The sequence below is a fragment of the Ylistrum balloti genome, unplaced genomic scaffold (assembly GCF_031769215.1).
Source record: "Ylistrum balloti isolate Yb309-2 unplaced genomic scaffold, AGI_CSIRO_Ybal_v1 Utg370058, whole genome shotgun sequence".
Taxonomy (NCBI): domain Eukaryota; kingdom Metazoa; phylum Mollusca; class Bivalvia; order Pectinida; family Pectinidae; genus Ylistrum; species Ylistrum balloti.
Window position 1 is genome coordinate 831,741 of NW_026782107.1, and position 25,187 is coordinate 856,927.

A 25,187-nucleotide genomic window follows, 5' to 3' on the forward strand; every position below is an offset into this window, starting at 1 on the left:
TGTGATATATTTCGTAATTTGTACTAACCAGCTGAAAAGAACAGGAAGTGTGTCTTGAGACTTGTAAACAGAATAATTTGATGAAATGTGACAGATCATATTGCATTTTAAACACAATGGAAGCGTACAAACATCGCGCAAGGACTCTATTGATATCATAAGTTTATTATCGTGTACGTTATTTGTGAAAATTCTTTCATCTTCTCCTGTCGATTGCTATTTCAGTAATTACGTCCCCATTCATTGAAAGTCGCTGACACTTAACTTATTTCTTATTATTGTCTCTACTGATATTCAGTTAGCAAGTAGTGCTTTCACATCATCATGGTTGTTATTCCTACGAATTCATATAAGGAAAAAGTTGCTAGTTGTAGAAATGAGTTTATAGGCTATCTATTTATTCTCGACAAGCATAATCCTTCTTTTAGCCAAGTGACACGGTGTTTACTATGAGATTGTAAGTTAGTTAGAAAGGACTGAGAAAAACAACATTATCAAACCACATTTTATTTTGGCTAAACATGCCAATTATTATAATTTTTGTAATATCTCCTTACTTTACAGGTAATTGTAAGAATTATATGCAAGTTCACTCAACTTAGATATACTGACCAAAAAAGATGCCTGGGAGAACATTAAAGGATACTTACATGGCCAAGTCTATGTCAGATCTCAACAAATTGGTGGAAATATCCAAACAGAAGCTCGGAAACAATCCAAAACTGTAAGCTTGTGGTAACATCTCTGAATCATACCATGTAAACTGTCCATAAATCTAAGCAGATAATATGTAAATGATATCTACGAACAGGTGCTTGGTAACAATTCAAAATTGTAATTACGAAGGAATACCACATCCATCTTCGTTTGAAATTACAACATGATTTTAAAAAAAGAATCACAGGAAGATTCTTTCTGAAAGAAAACAGGTATTTTCGGCCAGAATTTGGAGTAGCTGAATTTCATAAGTGGCAGAAGGCCACTCAGTGTAGAATATAAATTGATGCAGTCTTTTGTTTACACGCTTTGAAAATTTAGAAAGCTATTTAAACAAGACACAAGTGTTCATATGAAAGAAATTTCACTCATTCCTTTCAAGACCCTGTTTCCAATTAATTTTTCTTAAATTGGCAAACAGGTTGATAAAAACATCAGACACAATGCTGAAAGGTGCAGAAGAAAGTGACATGTTGGGAGATGAGGAGAAGGCTTATGTTCTCTTTATGAGGTTCTTCCACATCATCACAGCAGTCAAGAAAATGCCAGAATATCGCAAACAGAAGGTAAATTGGCATGTGACTATTTATAAAGGTCAAGTACTTTTAAAAACGAAGACCTTGTTCTTTGTTTATGAAATGCTACCAAATGAAAATATCCTTTTCATTTACCAATCCTTAAAGATTTAGAGGGAAAGACCTAGAACAATTATTTCAGGCCAAACAAATTTCTTTTTTTTTTTAACTTTGATGCAACCTATAAATTCATAGCAAATATGGTTTATAGTTCAGATGTTCAGTGACTTTTGTGACTGCAATATTTGAGTCCTGGTCCCATGATTTTCCTTGTGGAACTTACAAGGAAAACATGTACAAAGATTTTAAGGAAACGCTAAATCGCTTAATAATGGAACTCATCAAAATTTTTGAAAATGGTGGTCTGAACTCACCTGAAAGACTCCTACAAAAATGACTGATGTTCAAGGTCAAGAGTTTACATGTCTAGGTTAGAGGTTTATTCTACTTGGGTGACATTTTGTTTATGTCAAAATGTTTTCATTTTTAGGAATTTTATGACAAACTGATCGGACAGAAGAATGTTATGAAGTGTTTGGATAAAGCAGAGACCCTCTCTAAAAGTCTCAAAAACAGGTAAAATATTCAAATTACGTACTCACAAAATATTAATTGCTTTAAAATAATAGAATTTGACACTCTGACTGAACCATGGTAAAAAAAAAAATTCCAAAAAACTAGGACTTTCTTTATTTTCATAAATTAAGACACACACTTTCATTTAGATGTAATGTTTCTTCTGTCCCATTTCATTGATAAAACTTGTACTTACCAACTCTGTAAGGCAGACTCTGTGACTTAGGCACTTTATCTCAAAAACCTGAATTTACATCAACTTCAGTCTGAATTACTCTGAAGTGTATCAACTTCTTTATCTTGGTTTGGAGTAGATGAACATCAGAACTATCAAAAGTGAATGAAATAAGTGACCTGTGTTTTGGTCATCATTCAAAAAATAGCTTTAGAAGGCAATTGTCATTTCCACATGCCACGAACTGATGGAAGGCCCGTTTTTCTGATGTTTATCAACTCCAGACCAATACGAAAAGTTGATAGAATGTCAGAATAATTTGGGTAATATCAACATTGGGTCCCAGCACAGTATGTAACCTTGTGTGTTTAAGCTGGATTATAGGTTTTATTGGCTTTTTACAATCTTTTTATTAACCTGCCATTTTATACCAAAAAAACTATTAATTTTCCAATACAGATATGACTTTTCTGAGGCTCAGGAAATTGCCAAAAAACTTTCCTCACTGGAGGAGTCTGCATCTGAAGAGAAGAAAAGTGATGAACATTCAGATGTAGAAGCTGAAATAAGGTCTGATGAAGACACAAAAAAATCTCTGTCAAAAGAATCCACCCCAGGTAATCACTACTGAAGAATTGAAATGTGACCATAGAAATTACAGTCTTTATCCTACCTACTACTGAACACTTACGAAATCACAATAGTGATTAGCTGAAATGGAAAGAAACGTACCTCCCCCTAATTGAGAAATTAAATCTAGATAAAGGAACCGTGAAGAAAAGTCGACTTTTTATCTAACTCTTCATTCCTTCAGAACCAATGTCTCTAATGCTATGCTCGTTAACACATACAAGAAAGCATCATCAATGATAGAAGAATGTAAAAATTTTCTAAAGATGTGATGGGATAAATGTCATTGGCGAGGAACTGGTATTATTCTTTTTTCAAGATGTACCCATGCCAGTCAGACATATTAAACTCGCTGTTTGAAGAATCTGGTGGCTAATGTAGTCGCCCTGGAGTTGGCACAACACCCTAAAATGCTCAAGTTTTTATCCATTTTTTTTAAGTGTTACTGAATAACAAATGTAAATGGGCAGTTGATCATTAATCAGTTAAACTTTAAATATTAACCATAAACAAAATGCTGAGCCATATTTTTTATATATGGAAATGGGTAAATTTGTAGTTACATGAAACATATCATCAACAAGGGAGCTATGTTGTTATCATATATTTTTTGTCTTCAAATGTTGTTAAGGTTTGGAATGTAACCTCCCAAAACAGTTTAAATCAATGCCAATAACTTTTTTGAAAACCAGACAGGATGAATATTGGATCAACCAAGAAACCCTGTATAATTACAGAACTAACATGCAGGTGTAATGGGTGTAGTGATGCTATATTACACTTTGTGCACTATGTATATATATACATATATGGTTTTCAAGTCCAGTGAAGAGGGTAAGGTCCTGTATCAGAAGATAAACTAAAGTAGATAAATTAGTACTGATGTTTACTACAAAGTCAGTGCTTTGTGATGCACAGTGGTCACACCCTCACCTTCCATCTAACAATTCTCAGTCTGATGTGAACAAGTTTGAGCCTTCCTTCACTTTCATAATGGCAAACATATTTATGGAACATATTTAAAGTTTCTTATTTATAATTTTTACCTTAGAACCTGAAGCAGCACCGCCAACCCAGCCACAGGGGCAGATAACTCCAGTCCAGTTGTTTTCCTTGTTAAATGAGACAGATGAGCAAATGGCCATCATGGATGTACGGCCAACAGCAGAGTATGAGGAGTCACACATACGACACCGAACCTGTATCAGTGTTCCTGCTGAGATAGTTTCCCCAGGGTAAGAAATAGCATCCCAAGGGAAGTAGATGGTGTCTCCAGGGTAAGAGATAACAACCTGAGGGTAAGATAAGGTGTATCTAGGGTAAGATATAGTGTCTTCAGGGTAAGATATAGTGTCTGCAGGGTAAGATATAGTATCTCTAAGGTAAGATATAGTGTATGCAGGGTAAGAGACAGTGTCTCTGGGGCAAGACATAGTGTCTCTAGGGTGAGAAAAAGTGTTTCAAGGGTAAGCGATAGTGTCTCCAGGGTAAGATATAGTGTCTGCAGGGTAAGACATATTATATCTAGGGTAAGATATAGTGTCTCCAGGGTAAGACATATTATATCTAGGGTAGGCAGGGTAAGAGATTATGTCTTCAGGGTAAGACATAGTGTCTCTAGGGTAAGATATAGTGTCTTCAGGGTAAGAGAAGGTGTCTCTAGGGTAAGTGATAGTGTCTGCAGGGTAAGAGACAGTGTCCTCAGGGTAAGACATAGTGTCTTTAGGGTAAGATATAGTGTCTCCAGGGTAAGAGAATGTGTCTCTAGGGTAAGGATTTGTGTCTCCACCGTAACAGAAGGTGTCTCCAGTGAAAGAGATAGTGTCAACAAGGTAGGAGATAGTGTCTCAAGGGTAAGATATAATGTCTCCATGGTGTTAATGTTAACCCTTGTTATTTTTGTAAATTTCTGTTGACTGTCAGTTTGTGTGTGGACATGTAGGTGTTTGCACTTCTGTAACCATGGCTCACATATATTGCAAATATTGTCACCTCTTGTGATTTAGATATAATAATTTACAATATTGGACATCCTCCATTCGCCAGTGGTTACAACAAAATTGAAGACACAAGCAAAGTAAAGAAGATTGGTCTTAAGTAAGTTTCAGGAGAAAAAAGACTGACCAAATTTGAAAATTCTAAAGGAGCAACACCTAATGTTGAACATGGAACCTTCAGCATTGCTTTGAAATGTTCCATAGCGCAGAGATTGATAGTGAGTGTAAACCTTTGCATATCGAGGATGAGCGTTAGGGGAACAAAGATTGATCTCACTTAAAAGAAACAAAAAAGACCACAAAGCAAATTTATATCTTTTCAGTGATTTTGAAAACAACAAAGTAATGTGATGTCTTATATGAATTACAGGACTACTGTGACTGTGATTGAGAAGGCCCTACCAGAAGACTCAAAATCACTATGGCAACGAAGAGGTCATCTGAATCATATTGTGTTGGTTGATTGGTCATCTACTCTGGACAAGGTCACCATAGGAACGACTTTAAGAACGCTCAAAGATGCTCTGTTTAAGGTAAGGTCACCATAGTGATGTCCTTGAGATCGTTGATAGGTGTTCTGTATATGGTAAAGGTCACGATAGAGACAACCTTCAGGTCAATGAAAGATACTCTATATAAGGTAAAGTTACTGTACTGATGACTTTGACAATACTCAAAGATGTTATGTTTAAATTAACCTGGTCTATACAGTGATTACCTTAAAGACACTGAAAAATGTTCTGTATATGTTCAGTGGTGTTGTTTGTTACCATTACAAACTCCCTCCCACGATGAAAAATGTTACCCAGAAGTATGGAGGGAGCTTATTTGTGAAACATTCTCACTGTATATAAATATCTATCATCTTAGATCCATCACAAAGGGTGGAAAATGACTTTAGAGATTGCTCATTATATAACTGTGGTGGTAACTGTCTTTGTTTATAGTACGACTCAACAGTGATAATTCGGAGTGAGCCGGTCATCCTGGAGGGTGGATATGACCAATGGCTCTACCATTACCCACAGTTGACAACAAACCCCCACATCAAACACTCCTCAGTACCGACAATATCATCAGCACCCTCGTGTAAGTATATCTGAAATCTGGTGTGTATCACAAGCCCTCACATCAAACACTCCGCAGCACCAACAATATCATCAGCACCCTCGTGTAAGTATATCTGAAATCTGGTGTACCTGAAATCTGGTGTGACAATCAAACATATCATCAGCACCCTCGTGTAAGTATATCTGAAATCTGGTGTGTATTACAAGCCCTCACATCAAACACTCCGCAGCACCAACAATATCATCAGCACCCTCGTGTAAGTATATCTGAAATCTGGTGTGTATTACAAGCCCTCACATCAAACACACCTCAGTACCAACAATATCATTAACTTTCTAGTATAAGTATTGTATTTTCCGGATTATAAGTAACACTTTTTTCCCTTGTGATTTGGTGGTGTGGCTTATATACCAGTGTGGCTTATATGTGGATTTTGAAAAATTGGCAGGACGAAAAAAAAACAGGCAGTTTGCTAATATGCTAATACCAGACGGTAATGAGTTCTTTTACGAGTACCTGTTGGTCATGTGTTTGTGACTGAAACAGATTGTCTACAACCATCATTTGCAATCATTTACAGGATGATTAGATAAAAACGACATCATGAATTTAATTAATCATACCTTTTAATATGAATCACAATAATATCTTCTGGACTTCCGCGGTTACCTCGAGCCTATAGTGGAAATTTGCAATATCCTTTTGCATTCTTGGATTGATAGGTAATCAGGTCATAGGTCAAATTCTAGAATGACCATCATGCTTGTTTACGATATAAATGGCTTTTTGTAACAGGGAGAAATGATATGGGGCTACAATAACCTGGTCAGCATGCTAGGGCCTTTGTTGATATTCAATAGTACAGACATCAATGGAGAGATTGTTTAGCAAACCATACGTAATATCAGGCCCTGTATCTCTGACAATCTGTGAAAGCACCCAAGCCTCTCGAATTTGATATTTGCTATTTTACATTTTTTTGAAATGAATCAGTAAAATCAAGGATTTTCTGTGTATAATTCATTTGCAAACTCTATTATTATGAAATACAGTTGATCTAAAATCTTGTGTGTTTCCCTCACATCAGACATTCCTCGGTATCAACAATATCATCAGCTCCCTGAGGGAAGTATTTCTTAAACCTTGATGGCTTAAAACTTGACTTCAAAACTTAAATGGTTTCTGTTTCAGTGGATTTTGACTATCCTGATGATATAAATGTGGATGACATTCTAAACCCTAAAAAAACAGAAAATTCACCAGACCTGTCAAATTCTTTGTTACAATTTTCACAAGGAATGACAGACCAATCAGAGGCCATAAAACAGCTGCCTCAGGTTAATGGTGATATGGGTAGAATGATGCCAAGAATTGACAGGTCCACCAAACCAAAGCCAGGAACCAATCAAAATGCACCACAGAACCGACCAATAACAACATCTGTTACATCAAAGGAAAGTTCAGATTTGTATCCCTCCATGTCTAGTTTGGCTTCTCCATCAAGGTCATTAAATGGGTCAGAAAGGTCAAATGCAGTACCAGAATCTAGCAAAATCACAGCAGATGATAGTGTTAGCTTAGAAAGTAAATCAAACTCAGCATTATCAAAGTATTCTGAGGAATTAGAAAAGGAAAAAGCAGAATTGGAGCACATTCGTCAGCAGAAAGCTGAAGAGTTGGCAAGTTTTCAAAAGGAGAAGGAGAGAATTGCTAAAGAAAGAGAAAGCAGAATTGAAAAATTAAAGCATGAAGAAAATCAGATTTTAAACATGGAACAAATGAAAGCCGTACAGGCAAAAGATTTGGCAGATCTGCTGAGAAAGAAAAAGAAACTAGAAGAGGACATTAGAAAGGAGACAACGGCTGGCCTTCGGGAGGAGGAAAGGAAGTACCAAGAGGAGGAGGCAAGGTAAAATGTTGTGTTTGTCTTGTCATTTTTTTTTTCATTTATTATAACTGCTAATATAACTACAGTAATAGTACAGATAGTACTGTTTTGTTATAAAGGTGTCATGTAGCCTCCAGTCTGTTTCAGTAATGTAACATACAGCCTTAAGTCTCTTCCACTAACGTTATATAAAAATACATCCTGAAGTGCTTTGTTGTCCACACAGGAAAGTAGAGTTGGCCCGCGTGCAACAAGAGGAAGAGGACAAACAACAGCGTATGGAGGCTGTGATGAGATTACGACAAGAGAGAAAGAAGAAGGAAGCAGGACAGGTGAAAAATATCCTCTTAATATATGATATTAGAATTATTTGTAAACTGAACTGAATTAAATATTCCCAAGAATATGTATATATATTAAAGTTATTTGTATATCAGTTGAATTTATAACATGATATTCCTTTTGAAATCAGAAGGTATTTTGAAAAAAAGATTTTGTAGAAAGTCAACAAACCTAAGAGAAGACAACATTGAAAGTGTATAATTGTATTTCTTACTGAATCAAAGACACATTAAATATTCTCAGAATTAAATGGCTGACAGTCGAAATATATCATATAACTTTGACTACAGGATGCTGTCAGCAGTGCCCACCACCAGGCTAACCAGATTGAGGAGGAAAACCAACAGAAACTACGGGAGGCATCAGAGAGGGCAGAGAAACTCAGACAGGAGAACGAAAGAAAAAAATTAGCTGAACAAAGGGATAAAGAAGCAAGAGAAAAAGCAACAGAAGAGGCCAGACGACGGGACCAGGAACGGAAAGAGCGTGAGGCTCAGGCACAAATTGATGTGAGTTACTTCCCTTTGAAGAACTCTTCCTAACCTTTTTATGACTCTGCCAAGAAAAGTGATCTGGCATTCTTCATTTCTCCTTATACTCTGAAATTATAGTGATTTTATGTATTTCTCTGTCATTTTGTCTTTAGAGATGATTTCCACCATTTTGTGTTGGGCTGATGGTCCAAATCAGTTTTATTTACAGTGTAACATTGAAGTAATGATATAAAGTTCATATTGAACTAATCAAAAGTGTAATAAATTTTGGGTAAACTTCATATCAGAAAGTTGTATTTACTTTAAATTTTGTACAGGCCCGAAAACGGCAGCAGGAGGAGCAGCAAAGACAGAAAGAGGAAAGAAATGTATTAGAAAGAGCTAAACAAGAGAAAGAGAGAGAGGAGAAAGAAAGAAAAATTCAGGAGGAAAAATCCCGCGCTGACATGGCTCTACGACTCGCTCAGGATAAAATGAAACGACTAAATGGTACAATTCAGGAATAAGTCATTATTATGTTATTTTTAAGAAATTGATTTAAGAAAGCTACTACATTAATTTCTTCTCAGTGCAGACATAATGAAGGCTTGTGGCTATGATGTAAGCAAATCATTTATTAAGTAGCTTTTTTTTTACAAACTAATTACTGAACGGTTACATTATAATGCCTTAGGAAAATTTCACTCTATATTCCTAGTCAGTAAAGCAGGGGTCTATACAACCTCTGGTGAAGACCTGAAGTGTGTAAATCAATCTTTTATATTCATGGTTGTTTTTGTTTCTCTGGAAGGTGAGAAACAGACCAGTCTGGGTTGTTGTGGTTGTGTCATTGTGCAAAACTCTTTACCTCTGCCTCAAATGATCCGTGCTGTTTACAGGACAAGAAACATAGCAAACAGTTCACCATCTTAAACATGTTTTTATGACTGAAATGAATATTAGTTGAATAATAAAAACAGCCAATGGTTTTAATCTGCCATCAGATCCGTCTAGGAAACAGCATGAGTCACACAGAGAATCACACAAATAAGGATATACTTAGATGATTTCAAAAGATTTTTGGTTAAAAGGACTGAAAAGGATTGGATTATAAGCCCTACCCTAAATAAGTCTCAAGTGACAAGGTTACTAATACAACTGATTTCACTGGTTTTATTCTAGATAAACCTCAAGTGAGAACAATTCCATCACCAAACTTACCAGAAGGTTGGGAAAAACAGCGAGATAACAAGACAGGTCGTTACTTCTACGTGGATCACAGGAATAGTCGCACTCAGTGGGAACCCCCAATGATCTTTCAACCAGGTACAAAATTCAGTATATGTTTTTATACGCCGCTGGAGGCGGTCGTATATTGGCGTCATCTTCTCTGTCCGTCTGTACGTAGGTCCGTCCATACGTCCATTTCTTGTGAACGCAACTCCTCCTAAACTAATCATCAGATTTTCACGAAACTTGCTCAATGTCACTACTACAATGGGTAGATGTGCATGAAGGGGTGATTCCTTAGTTCGTTGATTTTTGTAAGATTTATGTCATTTTCAACTTTGTATCTGTAGCTTGCTCATAGTGGAGCCTTTTGAATGCAACTCCTCCAAAAATAATCATGATTTTCATGAAACTTGCTCAATGTCACTACTACAATGGGTAGCTATGCTGGAAGTGGTGATTTTACGGTTTTTCTTGATTTTTATATTTTGTGTTGGCGTTTATTGTGTCCACAGCACTCTTGTTAAAAATATGTTTCAAAATTTCAAAATTCTAATTTTGGGTATTTAAACATATCTTTGCTTATGCTGATAGATACATATATGAAAAAATTATCATATCTGTCACAGAAATAACTCCATATTTGGTAACAAGGCTACCCATGTCTAGCTTGTTGCTCTATAAAACAGCTAGTAAATATAAGTTCATTTAGCGGTAGCAAGCCAACCCCTGACTGCAAGTCAGAGGTAGTATTTATAGGTGTTTTGTATAAACACAGTAAAGTAATATTTAATGTGTGTTGACAGAATTAAGAAAAGACACTGGTATACAAGATCCACTGAGAAGTAAGTAGTGTAAATCCCCGTGTTAACAAAACATAAATTCAATCATAATACAAGTGCAACTTCTTTTCCACAAAGGCAATCAGTAAGATAAAGTATCTAGAAATTTAGAAAAGAGTTTAAATATGTGATCTTTCAAATTTCATTACTTGTTTAGAATTTAATCAATTTTGAGTCAGAAGGCAAACCAACATCAATCAATAAATGTGCAAATAACCTTCGAGAGTCATGTCAGGAATTACAAAGTCACAATGAAAAATGTCACATGATACAGAATAAAATGTTTGTGGAAATGTCAAACAGCTCCACAGAGGGAGGTATACAAGACAAAGTTGAAGGATGAGTCGGAGCAAGGTAGATCTGGAGGACTGAAGCGATCCTTCTCCTCACCGGATATTAGTAAACTCATGGAGGACGACGGACACATCAAACCTAATCTGCCCTCTGTTGACAGAACCAAAAAACCTTCTCAAAGGTAAGGGCACATAACTCTTGTGGAAAATGATTTTCAGGTATTGGTCACAAAAGGATATTTTTTGTAATTATCATTTTACTTTGATATGTTTTAATCAGAGACATGTTGGCCTGGTAGGATAGGCATCTGGCCATTTTTATCACATGACCTTTAGGTCATGGGTTAGAGGTCATCAGTATATCTTATTGTCAACCTTACTTTTTTTCTCCATATCTGCAAACAACTTTTGTTCAAAGTAATGAATTATTATTAAATTGGGCAAAGTTATAACATGGCAGTGCTGGTTTTGGAAAAGACTTTTCTTATGTTACCTGTGTATTGTTGGTTATGTTACCTGTGTATTGTTGGTTATGTTGTTACCTGTGGTTTGTTGGTTATGTTACCTGTGTATTGTTGGTTGTGTTATGTTACCTGTGTATTGTTGGTTATGTTGTTACCTGTGGTTTGTTGGTTATGTTACCTGTGTATTGTTGGTTATGTTACCTGTGTATTGTTGGTTATGTTATGTTACCTGTGGTATGTTGGTTATGTTACCTGTGCTAGCTATTTGTTACAGGGTTGAACCTCGACCACAGCCAGCAAGTACACGTCCACGTAACCTGAACCCAACCTACGGTAATGTGGTAGGTATACCTGGGTATTACGATCAAATTTTACCTCATCAAGGAAATCATCTGTAGCATTTTCAGGATATTATCAATCCAGTTTTCTGAAAAATTATCGAGTCTGAAATTTATTTAACAGAAGATGAAGAAGTGTACTGATTTAGTTGCTCCTGGTTTTATGAACATTCTAAGAACAGCTAATATAAAACAGTGTTACAAAACATAACGTCATTTTTCATTGGCTGTTGAATAAAGATTGAGAAGGTACATCAATAAGAATGTCAATGAAACTGTGATCTGCTTGGTATAAGCTGGCATATTTATAGAACAGAAGTATATGACACTATCACCATTATCAGATAAATGACCAATTTGTATTAATAATGGCCGGTGTACTAGATGTTTATGAATCAACAGAACAAGTTGTAATGTCCCTTTGTGAACTCTACTTCATAGATCTATAACCTAATTTGAGTCATAAGATTATGTTTTTGTGTGTACAACTTCATGTATAATAAATATGATGACTTGTTAAATTATTTAAACATTTGTGACTGTTTCAGGGCTCAGCTTTAACTGGACTTAGGAACCTCGGTAACACGTGTTACATGAACTCCATCATACAATGTCTTAATAACTGTGCTCCGTTAGTCCAGTACTTCCTGACTGACCGTTACCTATACGATATCAACAGGTACCTGGAACAAAACTCACAACAAGTCAACATTTTATCATTATTATATATTATAGGGACACTGGACTAAACAGCTCCGGTTACTAATTATTAGATAACTTTGTGGTGATTGTGACCTATATATATTATAGAGATACTGGACCAGTGACCAGGTCATAGATAAGTTTGTGGTGATTGTGACCTATATATATTATAGAGATACTGGACCAGTGACCAGGTCAGAAATAAGTTTGTGGTGATTGTGACCTATATATATTATAGAGATACTGGACCAGTCACCAGGTCATAGATAAGTTTGTGGTGATTGTGACCTATATATATTATAGAGATACTGGACCAGTCACCAGGTCATAGATAAGTTTACGGTGATTGTGACCTATATATATTATATAGAAACTGTACCAGTGACCAGGTCATAGATGAGTTTGTGGTGATTGTGACCTATATATATTATAGAGATACTGGACCAGACAGCTCAGGTTACCAAGTTGTAGATGAGTTTGTGGTGATCGTGAAGGCATTATGGAGTGGACAGTACAGAAACATCACACCTCGTGACTTTAAGGTAAGTAAATCTAGCTATACGCACATGCTTGGTAAGAATCTATTGCTGTTTATTACAAATAGATACTGTTCATTGTCCTGTGATAAGACCACACCCTGACCTGATTAAGTACTCGTGAAAAAATACAGTTAAGTATTTCTATAGTGTATTGACCATTGTAACAATTTGAAAATTAAAAACTGATTGTACCCACCATTGTATTAATATCCTGTACTTTTTTATCAGCCCTGTTTTGTCTGAGAATAGAAAGGAAAAGGGCTTACAGCTGGACAATGATAAACTGTTAACCTACATTCTCTGATGGTTATGTTAACATGTTTCACTCTGAAAATATTCTGTTAGAATATGATTGTTGGTGTATGTTATGTTACAGTACATTGTGGGAAAATATCAGCCGATGTTTGCGGGATATGACCAACAAGATTCCCAGGAATTCCTGACTTTTGTTATGGATGGTCTCAATGAAGGACTCAACAAAGTAAGTATCTACAGTAACCTAACCATATTACTGGGTCTGGTTTTGTTGCCCTTTAACAATGTTTTCTATAAATATTTATCTCACTGCTGACCTACAATGACCCCACCATCAACTATGACCCCAATAGTGACCTCAAAATAATCTCTTCATCATGTTTTACTTTTTCTTTACCTTTGACCTCTCCTAGATATATTAAATATCTCTTCCTTGACCTCTATGTTACAGGTGAAGGTTAAGCCAAAGCTACCTGACTCTGATAGTGATAAACTACCAGACATTCAGGCAGCTGAGTTGGCGTGGCGACGTCATTGCCTAATCTATCAGTCCATCATTGTCGACCTGTTTCAGGTAAGTTTGAAGCTGTTATCTATCGGAGTTGAAATACGATATAGAAAAATAACATAGAGGTGGTAAACTGACATGTTCACTGAAGATTGGCTCCCTTCAGAATCTTATGAAACAATTAATTTTTTTTATGAATTAAATGAGAAGGAGATTATATGTACGATAATTATTCAGTGTCATAGATCCAATCATCTGAATACATAATAAAGCTCCAATAAACATTGTAGAGTTATTGGTCCTTGTGAAAACAAATTATGATATACTTTCGTTATAATATTTAGGAAATACTTATATAGATTTCCAAATTTTCCCATTTAACCAGGGTATGTTGCGGTCGACCCTAATGTGCCTTACCTGTAGACACAGGTCCGTGACATTTGAGGTTTTTATGTACCTTTCTCTGCCAATTCCTTCTGGATCTCGCTGTAGTCTGCAGGTAAAATGGATAACCTTACACTAGAAGAATTTCGAAGTATTGACTTTAAGTAAAACCATTTTCCAAAGACGAAAAATTGCAATTTTATTTTTCCACATCAAAGATTTCAAAACTTAAGACGTCCAGATGTCAAAATGTTTAGGTAATAAAGATTCTTTTCTGGATAAGAAATTTGCACTACACATAAACAACAAAAACACACATGCAATAATTACAGACATGGTTTTGTGTTCTACAGGACTGCCTACAAGAGTTTGTGAAGGCAGAGAAAATGACCGGCAGTTCTCGTTGGAAGTGTCCAAATTGTCGTGTAGAGAGAGATGCAGAGAAAAAAATTGATATATGGAAACTTCCGCCGCTCCTGATAATAGCTCTAAACAGGTATAAGTTATAGATGTGAACAACTGTGACTTATAGATAAGAACAGCTGTGACATATAGATAAGAACAGGTGTGACATATAGATAAGAACAGGTGTGACATATAGATAAGAACAGGTGTGACATATAGATAAGAACAGGTGTGACATATAGATAGGAACAGGTGTGACATATAGATAAGAACAGGTGTGACATATAGATAAGAACAGGTGTGACATATAGATAAGAACAGGTGTGACATATAGATAAGAACAGGTGTGACATATAGATAAGAACAGGTGTGACATATAGATAAGAACAGGTGTGACATATAGATAAGAACAGGTGTGACATATAGATAAGAACAGGTGAGACATATAGATAAGAACAGGTGTGACATATAGATAAGAACAGGTGTGACATATAGATAAGAACAGGTGTGACATATAGATAAGAACAGGTGTGACATATAGATAAGAACAGGTGTGACATATAGATAAGAACAGGTGTGACATATAGATAAGAACAGGTGTGGCATATAGATAAGAACAGGTGTGGCATATAGATAAGAACAGGTGTGGCATATAGATAAGAACAGGTGTGACATATAGATAAGAACAGGTGTGACATATAGATAAGAACAGGTGTGACATATAGATAAGAACAGGTGTGACATATAGATAAGAACAGGTGTGACATATAGATATGAACAGGTGTGGCATATAGATAAGAACAGGTGTGACATATAGATAAGAACAGGTGTGACATATAGATAAGAACAGGTGTGACATATAGATAAGAACAGGTGTGACATATAGATAAGAACAGGTGTGACATATAGATAAGAACAGGTGACATATAGATAAGAACAGGTGACATATAGATAAGAACAGCTGTGACTTATAGATAAGAACAGGTGGGACATATAGATAAGAACAGGTGTGACATATAGATAAGAACAGGTGTGACATATAGATAAGAACAGGTGTGACTTATAGATAAGAACAGGTGTGACATATAGATAAGAACAGCTGTGACTTATAGATAAGAACAGGTGTGACATATAGATAAGAACAGGTGTGACATATAGATAAGAACAGGTGTGACATATAGATGACTTATAGATAAGAACAGGTGTGACATATAGATATGAACAGGTGTGGCATATAGATAAGAACAGGTGTGACATATAGATAAGAACAGGTGTGACATATAGATATGAACAGGTGTGACATATAGATATGAACAGGTGAGACATATAGATATGAACAGGTGAGACATATAGATAAGAACAGGTGAGACATATAGATATGAACAGGTGTGACATATAGATATGAACAGGTGTGACATATAGATAAGAACAGGTGTGGCATATAGATAAGAACAGGTGGGACATATAGATAAGAACAGGTGTGACATATAGATATGAACAGGTGTGACATATAGATAAGAACAGGTGTGGCATATAGATAAGAACAGGTGAAACATATAGATAAGAACAGGCATGTATTAAAGATGTAAACAGTGTTACATGTAGATGTGAACAGGTGTGACTTAAAGATATGAACAGGCATGTATTAAAGATGTGAACAGGTGTGATATATAGATATGAACGGGCATAACTTATAGATATGAACAGGTGAGACATATAGATATGAACAGGCATAACTTATAGATATGAACAGGTGAAACATATAGATATGAACAGGTGGGACATATAGATATGAACAGGTGAGACATATAGATATGAACAGGTGAGACATATAGATATGAACAGGTGAGACATATAGATATGAACAGGTGAGACATATAGATATGAACAGGTGGGACATATAGATATGAACAGGTGAGACATATAGATATGAACAGGTGTAACTTATAGATATGAACAGGTCTGACATATAGATATGAACAGGTGTAACTTATAGATATGAACAGGTGAGACATATAGATATGAACAGGTGAGACATATAGATATGAACAGGTGTAACTTATAGATATGAACAGGTGGGACATATAGATATGAACAGGTGAGACATATAGATATGAACAGGTGAGACATACAGATATGAACAGGAGTGACTTATTGTTGATATCGTGAGACTGGTATGAGAATTACCTGTATGTTTGTTGCGCGAGATTTTGTTTACAAAGTAAAACTTTGAGGTCTACGAAAATAAGATTTAAATGAGATAATCCTGCAATGTCTATCTTTGTTATCAGATTTGTGTGGGAGGGAATGTGGAGGCAGAAAATCAATTCCTTTGTTGATTTCCCAGTAAATGATCTGAGTCTGGACAAGTTCGTGAGAGGACCTAGTAACAACTCTCACTACCAACTGTATGGTGTATCGGTCAGTAGTCACAACCTTGTGATTAATAACACTTTGTGTAAATGTAATGTTAAAGTCATTTCAGAGATAAACAGTTAAATAACCTTGGTATATTCTTGTCATGCTAAACCATTCAGATAAGGATATCTCTTTTTGGAGGTTTTGAAATAACCAGTCACCTCTGTTACATCATGTAAATCAATTAATTGTTGTAGGAAATGTTTCTTCCAAATCTAATCTCCTACTTCAGCAATTTCACACGTCATTAGGAACCAAGGGAAGTAACTGGTGAACTATATATACGTTTTATACATATCATGTGTATTAACAAACTGTTTCAAAATATTACTCATATTATATCATATTTAATTTCAGAATCACTACGGAACAATGGACGGTGGTCATTGTAAGTTATCTTCAGGATATATCTTACCTAGAGTTATCTCCCTTACACAATTGTGCTTCTTCTTAGAGTTGTCTCCCATATTAATTGAAATTATTTGTTAGATGCCATAGTAAGTCTTTGTTTGACTTATCTGCAGTATCTGTAATATGAGAAATCTCTTTCAGAATTTATTCATTGAAACAATAATAATCAACTACCTTTTAGCTGCTCTGAATCTTCATGTTCAGTTATGTTTGAAAAGGAAAATTAATGGTTTCTGTTCTATGTAAGTAGTTATGGTGTTCACTTCTTAGTGAGGTATGGGCTTATTATAGGAAAAAAGTGTCACTTCATAAAGATGACTGAGCTTTTACAGGACCTAATGCAATCAACACATCACTTCTTACTCAAGGATGGGCTTATATCAGGACCCCAACAACCCTAACCTCTCTTCTAACTGAGGATGGGTTTATTACAGGACAAACCCAAACATCTATTCTCACAGAGGATGGGCTTATTACAGGACCCTAGGGAACCAAACCATCTCTTCTTACTGAGGATGGGCTTATTACAGGACCCTAGGGAACCAAAACATCTCTTCTTACTGAGGATGGGCTTATTACAGGACCCATGGGAACCAAAACATTAGCTGTTACAGAGGGGCAATCTTATCACAAGAATGTGATTTAGTATTAGGTTTAAATATTTCCAGCAATAGCTTTGGAGGGACATACTACACTGTTAGATAGATTTGTTCTTCTGGCCTTTTTAGAAAGTTTTGAATGTTTCTCACACAGATACTGCATACTGTAAGAATGCTGTGTCCAAGAAATGGAACAAGTTTGATGACCATGAGGTGTTTGAGATGTCCAGTTCAGAGGTCAAGGTAAACAGAGTCCTGTTTTAAAAAGGAGAGATTTTGTTCATATTTCTAGCACAGTATTAAGTTATATATCTCATAGTAAGTTGGTTGATATTTAAGGGTCAAAGTTCACATTTCACAATACATATGTCTGTGCCAATATATATAAATAATGATACTTGTATACATGGGAGCAGGGGTTTTCATGTTTTACAGACATTTTCTAGATATTTTTGTTTTTGTTTCAGACTTCAGCTGGTTTTGTATTATTCTATACAACAGTGAACTTCACAGCTCCAACGTATCGTCAACCATTCTGACAGAACTACGGATGTCATTGATGATTTATTTTTCTAACAAGACGGGTGAAATTCTACATCAGAACATCAAAAGACCAGGATGACCTGCTCAGAAAAATATTTTTAAAGATAGGGAAACTGGATGTCCTTCTGACAAAAATCTTGGATGTCTTACACAAAATATCAAAACAATTTCATTGAGATGATTTTCAGATTAACTTGGTTCTGTTGTATAAAGTTGAGAGAGACTACTGAGGTTGTATTGTATATATAGGTAGCTGTAAATCTGGTGTCTAGATTTACGATTTTCTTTATCGGAAAATTAGCTGTACATTGTTTATGTCTGAAAAAATCCACTATAAATAGTCGTAATGTGGTGTCCAGATTTACGATTTTCTTTATCGGAAAATTAGCTGTACACTTTGTAAAATTGAAACATGTCCTCTTTATATAGCTGGAATCTACTTTGATTTGAGGAACATTTCATCTCAGTTATAAAGAGGTTTGAGTGGGCTTATTACAGAAGGCTTAATGACCTGATCTAGTAATATGGTATTATTGGGTATGTGCATTATATAATTAAACATATAGCACTTTTCATCGGTACATTTTAAGAGCCTATAAATCTGTTCTTGTTGTCTTTCAACACGGAGAACTTTTCAATGCTGTATATATCAACATTGTTAACAGGAATCATCTTAGTAAATCATTATAAACATTTCAACATTAAGATTTCTTTGTTCATTTGGGAAAACTAATTTGTAGTCCGAACAGTCCTGTTACTGTGAACCTGATATATTCCTTTTCGGAGGTTACGTTGATTCTGAAGTGTTATCTATTTCGCCTGTAATAATTATGGAACTTTCTCCTGTATTGGTTGACCATCACCCCCAAAAAAATTGATTTACCATTAATAATTTGGAACCTACCTCTTTTATTGGTCTACCCATTTCCCACCAACAGTGCTCTACCTGTAATAATTTGGGAACATTTTTTTATATTGATTCACCTGTAATAATATAGAACTATTCTCTTATGTTGGTCTACCTGTAATCAATATTCACCATAAATTACACGGAGAGGAGAAAAATTGTGTGATAAGGACATTCAGTAGACCTGCAATTCACAAAAATGAGTTTTGACAGAGTTTGAAGGAACATATCAATTTTACATATGATTTGACCTTTAGACTTATGATTTGAATTCCGAAATCACCCAAAAGTCAAAGATCAAAACAAATTTTAAATCATTGCTGTTAAGTTCTGGAGATGGATGCTTGTTGATAATAAGTGTAAATAAGTTCATGTACCTTGGTAATAATTTTGTTTGATCTACAATGTACATTCATATAAATAAAATTGTGATAAGTTTGTATTCAGAATTAAAATTAGATGGTGATTGTGTTATACATGTAATTAATCCAGACACTTTGTTTATCTTTATAACTGTCAATAGATTATAAATGTATTACTGTTACCATGGCAACAATTATATTTACAGAAATTGAAAAATAATAGAAATATGATTTAAGACAAGGTAGTATGACAGGTGAAGTCTTGTTTGGTAAGTTTCATACCTTGTATGTAACATATTCAGTCTATAAAATTATCATCAAATAATTTGCCTATAATTTCCTGAACTTAATCTAGTCAGAAAATAAATGTTTTACTAACTTAAGCTGGCTTTTTAACATAAATTGTATTCTGTGTGTATCTCATATTTCTGGTTGTAATCATCATGAATCATATCCATTTTTGATATATATTTTTTTTTTATGAAGTAATTTCCAGCTTTTTATTATCTCTAAGTGCTACTTGGTGGTAATTACTAGTGCTGATCTCATAGAATTATAAATCTGTGTCACAATACAGCTCCAAGTGAAATCATCTCATTATAGATTCTTGTGTTAGACAGTTAGTGTAAAAATATACAATTTATTTCTTCTGTATATATGTACAGCTTGTGAGATGAAAAGGTAAGATTTTGGTATCTTATTTGGTTTCTAACTTGTAAGAATTAAGGGTATATGTTACTTTATACTTCATGTGATTTGTGAAGAGTCATATTATACCTAATTCATCAATCATTTTGTAAAGAGAAAAAGATATATGTTGTCTAATACATCAATTAATTTGTACAGATTTAAGGATATATGCTACTGGAATCGTCATTTGATTTTTAGAGTAATGAAGGGCATGTGATTTGTAAAGAGGATATATGCTACCTTGTACATCATGTGATTTGTAAAGAGTTAAGGATATATGCAACCTTATACGTCATGTGATTTGTAAAGAGTTAAGGATATATGCTACCTTGTACATCATGCAATTTGTAAAGAGTTAAGGATATATGCTACCTTATACGTCATGTGATTTGTAAAGAGTTAAGGATATATGCTACCTTGTACATCATGTGATTTGTAAAGAGTTAAGGATATATGCTATATATGCGATTTGTACCAGGATATATGCTACCTTGTACATCATGCGATTTGTAGAGTTAAGGATATATGCTACCTTGTACATCATGAATTTATAAGGAGTTAAGGATATATGCTACCTTATACATCATGCGATTTGTAAAGAGTTGAGAAGGTTTGCTACTATTCACAATATGTGATTTGTACAAATCTTTAGTAATATATTACCCAATGTACATGCGATTCATCATTATTTGTGAATTCTGAATGCACTGCACATGTTCAAGTGTACATTTTGCTTAAAAAGTCTATAAACTAGCACCAGATTTAGATTTGTGTAGACAGTATTTAGTGATATCATTGTGTGTGTGTGTGTAATGACCAACTCTTTGGTGCTTCATTTGCAAACACATCTTTTATTCTCAACATTTTTACAGGTTGCATAAGTTGGAACTCTTGAGAAAGGAGGTAAATTAATTATATTAAGGTAGTATGCATCTTTCTTATAACTTTGCTGAATTATCTTATCAAACATTAAATACACAGCTAAAGTGTTGTTTTTTGCAATGTTGTAAGTGTATATTTAAAAACTTTGTACGTGATTTGCTAAAAGTGAGGCCATTGTGATATTTAGATAAATAATAAAACGTAACATAACTGTTTTATTTATTCACAAAACTTTGTACATGATTTGCTAAAAGTGAGGCCATTGTGATATTCAGATAAATAATAAAACGTAACATAACTGTGTTGTATTTATTCTTCCTCCATATTAAGTGTTAACTAATCATGAATGCTTTAGTACAGTAACACCTGATGTCAGTTATACTCCAGCGTTGATAAACTTTATCGTTTTGAATAAAAAAAAACTCCCAATGAAGTGGGAGAGAATCAACATCCTGGTTGTCTTTGATCGTTGATGGATCTTGAAGGAATCAACCACAAAATCCATCTTCTGTGTCCTTTGTGTTTGCTTTCGCCTTCCTTGATGGGCTCTATTGAATACTGCTGGGTATCAGTCTTTGATTCCTTCATGGTCTGCCTAACTAGCCAAAACATGTACATACCAGACATATTTACCGTACCAACTGTTAGAACATGTCAACCTGTGAAAAAAAAAAAAATTTAACCAATCACCAAATGAATCCAGCTGTTGTGTTCCGACAGTTACCTCTACCACCAACACCATCAATGTTGGACGAGAATGTGGCTAATTATAGAGCATGCAGAATTTATATGTATATTTATTTTTATGTATACAGTTGTTCTAACGATGGCTAGCCTAGCAAGCCAAAACATGTACAAACCAATAATAAAACCACATACCAGGTCATCCAGATGTTGATGCACCATCTTCTATGTCAGTGTTTACCATTTTAAGACAAAAGTTATGCTTATTTATATATATATATCAGTCACTCTTGTGTGCTCAGATAGAACTATTCCCTTGTTAGTTCATGGTGACGTCCATATCACTTCTCCATAAACTGCCCATACCTCACAAAACCTTGTTCTTGTTTGTCAGATTCATTTCAGCAAATTTCATCAACAATAACAGGAAACACATGTAAATAATCTCACCAAAACGTGGGATAAGCAAGGTGACATTAATAGATAGGCAAATTGTATCATATAATATTTTTAAAATATTTCATTAGCCATGTTAGTTTTAAACGAACATGGCTAATGAAAAGTAAGGGGAAACATCTCACACACCTTGTATACACACAAAAGTACATCAGCTTAGACATGTATATGGAATGGGATTTGAACCCCAACGGTATCTAACAGGACAGTCTACCACTCAGCTAAAGGGAAATTCTTACTAGCTTTGGCTAGTAACATGTGATCTCAACTTCTACACTTATACACTGTATAACATCAGCAGACTTAACCAAAAATATAGAATTCTTCTGCATGGCAGCATCTTTCAAGGAGATTGTTGTTTAGGAGCAAGCCCTTAAAATAAACTATGTTTGAGGAACTTCAGATGGTCACTCGCTTGATATATGGGCAATTTAACCCATCTCGAAATCTGCTGTTTTGATTGAGGAAAGAGATTGATGTAGAAGGTAATGTCATGGCACTGATAAATAATGATAACAATGGATCAAAATGGTATGTAACAACACTTGTTTTGATGTACATATAATCACATAAAAGGATGACACCACAACAAAAATGTGTACACATTAATAATATATACAAACTGTCCAAAAACAAAATTGTATAATCAAGACAAAAACATATGAGAACAGTGAAACATCCAACACAGGGACATCTGTCATTAAGAAACAATGGTAAAGCAGTATTCATTTCAAAGGCTGGTATGGGCATTGAGGGGAAGTATCAACGTTGCAATGTATCTCTTTAAAAAAAACCTTGTGTACAGGCCCACTGCCACCGACAGATTCTGCCATTAAGTCTCATGCCACACCTCCTCGAGGTGACCTTTCTAATACTTATAAGTAGCCGAGTGGCAATGGCAAAAGGCAAGTCCCCAGCGCCTTTCAATATCTGGAGTTCATGGCTAAGGAAAGGACACCCCAACAGTAAACCACCGACCCTCCTGCTCTAGGGGGGATGCAACTCCATCACCTTAAACTTTGGAAAAGCTACAGAAACCTAAACCAGAGCCAGATAATCAAGTGCTGGAAGAAGTATGGTTTTGTCATCCATAAAGACGGATGTCATTCAAACCCCCCTTCCAGACGGGAAAGTTAGCCAAGTTGGGAAAGAGATGGGCGGCTACAGTATTGTGCTGTATGGTAACCTGGAGGCGTAGGTCGAGAAGGAAATGAAGGAAGCTGGATGGACATTGGGGCAAGTTATACGATGATCGCAGGATAAACTGTACTGGAAGTTTGTGGTGATTGTCTAAGGTGTGACACCGCACGAAGAGGATTAAGGCAGACATAACTTAACATTGCAGAAATTCCCTTTTGTGTTGACTGCAATCGACTGGAGCAATCTACATTACAGAACAAACACCAAGGTAGAGTCTTTCAAACTTGCCTTGGTGAGGCACCACGACTAGAATATTCTCCCTTCGTCATATACAAAGCATGTACAAATTTCATCGCTGTCAACTAACATTTTTTCTTTGTGTTGTTAGCCAAATTTCGTTTGGGGGTGCATTTTGGTCATTTTAATCAATGTTTGTAGGAAAAATGTGTTACTGTACATCACAGGAATGCATCTACTAGCTTACAATCTCGGCCTTTTTGGACAAAGCGCAAGTGGTGACCTTTCAGATGACCCGGAAGCATAGTGTGTTTACATGTTTTCCCGCAGTGGTTTTGAAATGTAACGTGCGTTTTGATTGGTCAATAAAATGACGTACGGGAGTTCCAGAAATTGTGTTGGTGTTTGCTGAATGGAGTTCCGAAGAGAGAATCCCAAATAAAATCCTTGAAAATCAAGATCATCTGTCAGCAGATTGTTGGTAAGTGATGATTTTTATGATATATTATCAGTACTTTTCAAGATTCATCTATGATTTCTGAGTATGAAATTCCAAACATCGTATTATTTGTTTTCAAGTGGAGGGAAAACCCGATACATATCTAACAGCCTTGGCCCAAAGTTGTCTTATTTTAGCAATAATATTTTTGTCTGTAGATATCAAACCGTGGTTTCACATACTCCCTCTCTGCTCGTACGAAGGCGTATGTTGTTAAAGTCAGACACTGCCAGCTTTCAATTGACATTCTGTGGATAGATTTCCGGAAAAGAGATGAAAACTATCGAACATTTTAGGGTTGAAATAATGGACTCGTCCACTCAGCTGTCTGCTTGCGGTTTACAGTAGCCAGAGATTTTTCTTCGCATTTCGTGAAATTAGAAATAACCTAGCTAGATATTGTTGTTTTCTTAAACTATAAACATTACTTAATAAAATGGGGACAAGAATTTGACATCCGTGTCCCTTAATTATCGTGCAAGCGCAAATAAAAATGTCTTTTTTGACACCTTACACTGTTGTGACCCTCGCGTCGAGCTGGCGCTTAGAAGAATCGACTTCGCGCAAAAAATACTCTATTAAATGTAGAAGATGGTGTGTAAGGTAATGTTCAATGATACAAATAAATAGCCTAAGTAGATAAGGTGTTACTTGAACGATGGCTTAGTCGAAAAATACCATAATTTCTGTATTAGCGGGAAGGTAGACATTTTTGTATATCGAGCAGAGGAAGATTCCATTAGGCGAAGTTGTGTAGGTAAACAGGTTGTTCCTGGGAAGCTTGTTTACGGTAAACTATGAGTCACGTTAGCAAATGCAGCCAATGGACCATCGTTATGTTCTGTTTAAATGAATTAATATTTATTGTTGCAAAGAATCAAATAGTATATGCTTTTTCACCGTATATAGAAACACCACTTAAAATGTGGACAATCTAAATCATACTGAGTCGTAC

The 25,187-nt window shown here is 35.3% G+C and overlaps 2 protein-coding genes across 2 annotated transcripts in view; both read left to right on the forward strand.

The window, feature by feature from the left end:
• Positions 1-123: 123 nt before the first annotated feature.
• Positions 124-20,134, forward strand: LOC132549442 (ubiquitin carboxyl-terminal hydrolase 8-like). Its single transcript, XM_060213384.1, has 26 exons — positions 124-173; positions 565-724; positions 1,139-1,283; positions 1,783-1,868; positions 2,503-2,660; positions 3,725-3,908; positions 5,041-5,203; positions 5,618-5,759; positions 6,933-7,650; positions 7,856-7,961; positions 8,262-8,480; positions 8,783-8,954; positions 9,627-9,770; positions 10,481-10,519; positions 10,820-10,991; positions 11,548-11,614; positions 12,160-12,290; positions 12,747-12,855; positions 13,229-13,333; positions 13,559-13,681; positions 14,001-14,114; positions 14,353-14,495; positions 16,696-16,825; positions 17,180-17,210; positions 17,987-18,075; positions 18,300-20,134. Exons 2-26 carry the CDS (start codon positions 621-623, stop codon positions 18,369-18,371), a joined length of 3,666 nt encoding a protein of 1,221 aa, XP_060069367.1. The 5' UTR covers positions 124-173; positions 565-620; the 3' UTR covers positions 18,372-20,134.
• Positions 20,135-24,141: 4,007 nt separating this feature from the next.
• LOC132549445 (paired amphipathic helix protein Sin3a-like) overlaps positions 24,142-25,187 on the forward strand; it is a 28,961-nt gene continuing 27,915 nt past the window's right edge. The window contains exon 1 of the mRNA XM_060213388.1: positions 24,142-24,214. The gene's annotated coding sequence lies outside the window, so the exon portion shown is untranslated. The remainder of the gene's footprint in view (positions 24,215-25,187) is intronic.

Coding starts and splice junctions, on each gene's coding strand:
- LOC132549442 (XM_060213384.1), top strand. CDS start 621: ATGCCTGGGAGAACATTAAAGGATACTTACATGGCCAAGTCTATGTCA. Junction 9,771..10,480: donor CCCAATGATCTTTCAACCAG/GTACAAAATTCA, acceptor GTGTGTTGACAG/AATTAAGAAAAGACACTGGT. Junction 13,682..14,000: donor TCATTGTCGACCTGTTTCAG/GTAAGTTTGAAG, acceptor CCATTTAACCAG/GGTATGTTGCGGTCGACCCT.